This window comes from Suricata suricatta, chromosome 14 (genome assembly GCF_006229205.1).
Source record: "Suricata suricatta isolate VVHF042 chromosome 14, meerkat_22Aug2017_6uvM2_HiC, whole genome shotgun sequence".
In the NCBI taxonomy this organism is placed as follows: Eukaryota; Metazoa; Chordata; class Mammalia; order Carnivora; family Herpestidae; genus Suricata; species Suricata suricatta.
The window spans coordinates 81,009,209-81,011,555 of NC_043713.1; the positions used below are offsets into that span (position 1 = coordinate 81,009,209).

The 2,347-nt window shown below is 59.6% G+C and overlaps 1 protein-coding gene across 5 annotated transcripts in view; it reads left to right on the forward strand.

Annotated features, from left to right (window-relative positions):
• PHETA1 (PH domain containing endocytic trafficking adaptor 1) overlaps positions 1-2,013 on the forward strand; it is a 6,819-nt gene extending 4,806 nt beyond the window's left edge. For all 5 annotated transcript variants that reach the window (XM_029922725.1, XM_029922726.1, XM_029922728.1 and 2 more), the window contains exon 4: positions 1-2,013. This exon is cut by the window's left edge. In XM_029922725.1, coding sequence (XP_029778585.1) covers positions 1-128 — 128 coding nt within the window. In that variant the 3' untranslated portion in view covers positions 129-2,013.
• The last annotated feature ends 334 nt before the right edge of the window (positions 2,014-2,347 follow it).

The following is a 2,347-nucleotide window of genomic DNA, read 5'->3' on the forward strand; positions in this document are numbered from 1 at the left end:
CGCGGCGGCGGCCCTCAGCGCCCAACGGGCCTCTGCACTCGGCGCCGTTTGCCCTGCTGCACGAGCGGTATGGGCAGGAGGTGAGGGCCCTGAGGAACCAGTGGCTCCGGAGCCAGGCCCAGCCCTGAGGCCACTCGGGGGACCTGTTTCCGGACCGACCCCAGCCGCGGGCCTCGCCCTCCCAGGCCCTGCCCGGAGAGACAGGGGTGGGCTGGGCCCGAGGGAAATCGGGACTCTGTTCGGAGAGGTGCTGGGTTCTGAGGGGTGCTTTCGGGCTTGTGCGACTCTGCGGGGGGCCCCGCACCCGATTCCAAGGAGGATCCAGGGCCTGGGGGAGCTTCACGAAGCCTGCGGGCTGGTTTCGAGGGAGCTCTCGCCCCGGGCCGCGCTGGAATCACCCAGCAAAGGCGTCTTGCTGGTAACTGGCCCCCTTTGGGTGACTGGGACCACACGAGGATCTGCGGTCTGCAATGCTGCGTCAGCCCTGGTCCTGGCAGCTCCTCACGGGACCACGGCATGGACAGAGAGAAGCCGTGGCCGTGCCACCCCACACCTGGGGTTGACCTTTTGCGCCAGGCCGCCTGGCTGTCTCCCGCAGCAGGTGCACAAGGCGCAGGCGCGACCGGTATGGTGAGATTGCCTAGTCCCAAGGGCTCTTGGCTTGGAGTGGGGCCCTGGCGGGACTTTACCCTGGGCGTCAGCCAGGCCTTGAGAAGGTACTCCTGGCGCAGTAGTGGCCCTGTGGCTTGGGCCAGGTCTGTGTCCCTGTGGTGGTTCTCACATGCCCTCCTGACACTCCTTCACCACATCCTCCTGTCCGCTTCACCGGGGGTGGGGCTTCTCAGGAGCTCACCTGACCTTGTACAGCCCTGGGCTAGGCAGCTGTGGCCTGAGCTGACTTTGCAGCAGGTCTCCCCAGGGATGGGTGGCCATGAGCTGACTTGCCACCCAGAAGGGGCCCGGGTGCTGATCTGGTACAGCAAAGAAACAGCTGCAAGCTGTGTCTGGCTTCTGGAACCCCCTGGCTCTGCACAGCCCCAGCCCACCTCCACCCCCACTATTCTGATGGGGAGACAAGGTCTTGATTTGCTTCAAGGCCGACTGCTGTTTCACGTACTCACCACAGTGGCCATTCTTCATCCAGGGAGAATCTGGGGGGTGGGGGAGAGGACTGGGACACTTCCCCCCTCCAGCCCTCAAGCTGGGTTATGTTTACAGTCCTCAGTTCCCTACACTGGGGACCACCTGAGGACATATATGCCCCAACCTGTATTTCCTCAGACTGTTCCTCTCGGGGACAGACAGACTTGGCCCTGAGGCCCCTTCCTGCTGTCTTTGGAGACCCTGGGGCTCGGGAAGAATGGGGGCTGTCTGTGTGTCTACAATCACCAGCCCACTGCTGGCTCAGTTGACTGGGGCTTCAGTTTTAATTTAATTTTTAATACTTAGGGTGGTTTTTTTCTCTAGCAAGAGAGCTTGACATTTTCACTGCTTTTGTTTCTTGTTGGCTGGTTGGAAGGGATGGGGTGCCCCAGCTCTGGGCTTGGCCCGGTGGGTGGGCAGTTGGCAGTGGCCCGAGGGAGAGGGCCAGGAGCCTTGGTTGGAGACAGAGGCACCTCAAGAATCTCACCTGGTTCTCTACCTTCTCCCCAGCAAGTCCTGCGTTCCTGGAAGGCGCCCCTGGGGTCTTTGTACATGTCCCATCTCCTCTTCCCCAAGTCCTGGGTAGTGGGGTTGGGGATGGTGCTCTTGTCCATGGGTTCTGGGTCTCTACAGAGGTTGGGAGCTGCCCAGAGCCCATGTCCTGGCCAGACCCAGCTGGCGGGGAGTGGTGTTGACCCCGACCCTGGTGCAGGTTTACAAGCTCTATAATGGTACAATGCCTATCTCCCCCCACCCTGCCCCCCAAAAAGCACAAGATGGGGTCAGGCTGCCTCCGGAGTTGGGTGGGGACAGAGATATCAGGCAGCCTGGGAGGGGGCATAAAGGCTGAATAAAAAGTTTGTCAAGTAATGGCTGATTGTGTCCTTTTTTTCTCCATCAAAATCCTTTTTTGATTTGCCTGGCAGAGTAGTCCCCACAAGAGAAGTGACTAGTGTGTGCTGAGTGCCGCCATGCCTGATGCCTGCCAGGCACATTCTCCATCTCTTATGGCAGATTCCAGCTCCATTTTACAGATGAGGAAACTGAGATTCAGAGAGGTTAAGAAATCTGCTAAGTTCACAGCTGAAAGGTGTCAGAGCAGGGATGGAAACCTCTGGAATCCCAGAATATGAGGGGAGGATGGGAGTTGCAAAGGTCCTTTTCCGAGGAGAGAGAAGGGGGGGGGAAGGTGAGGATTTTAAAA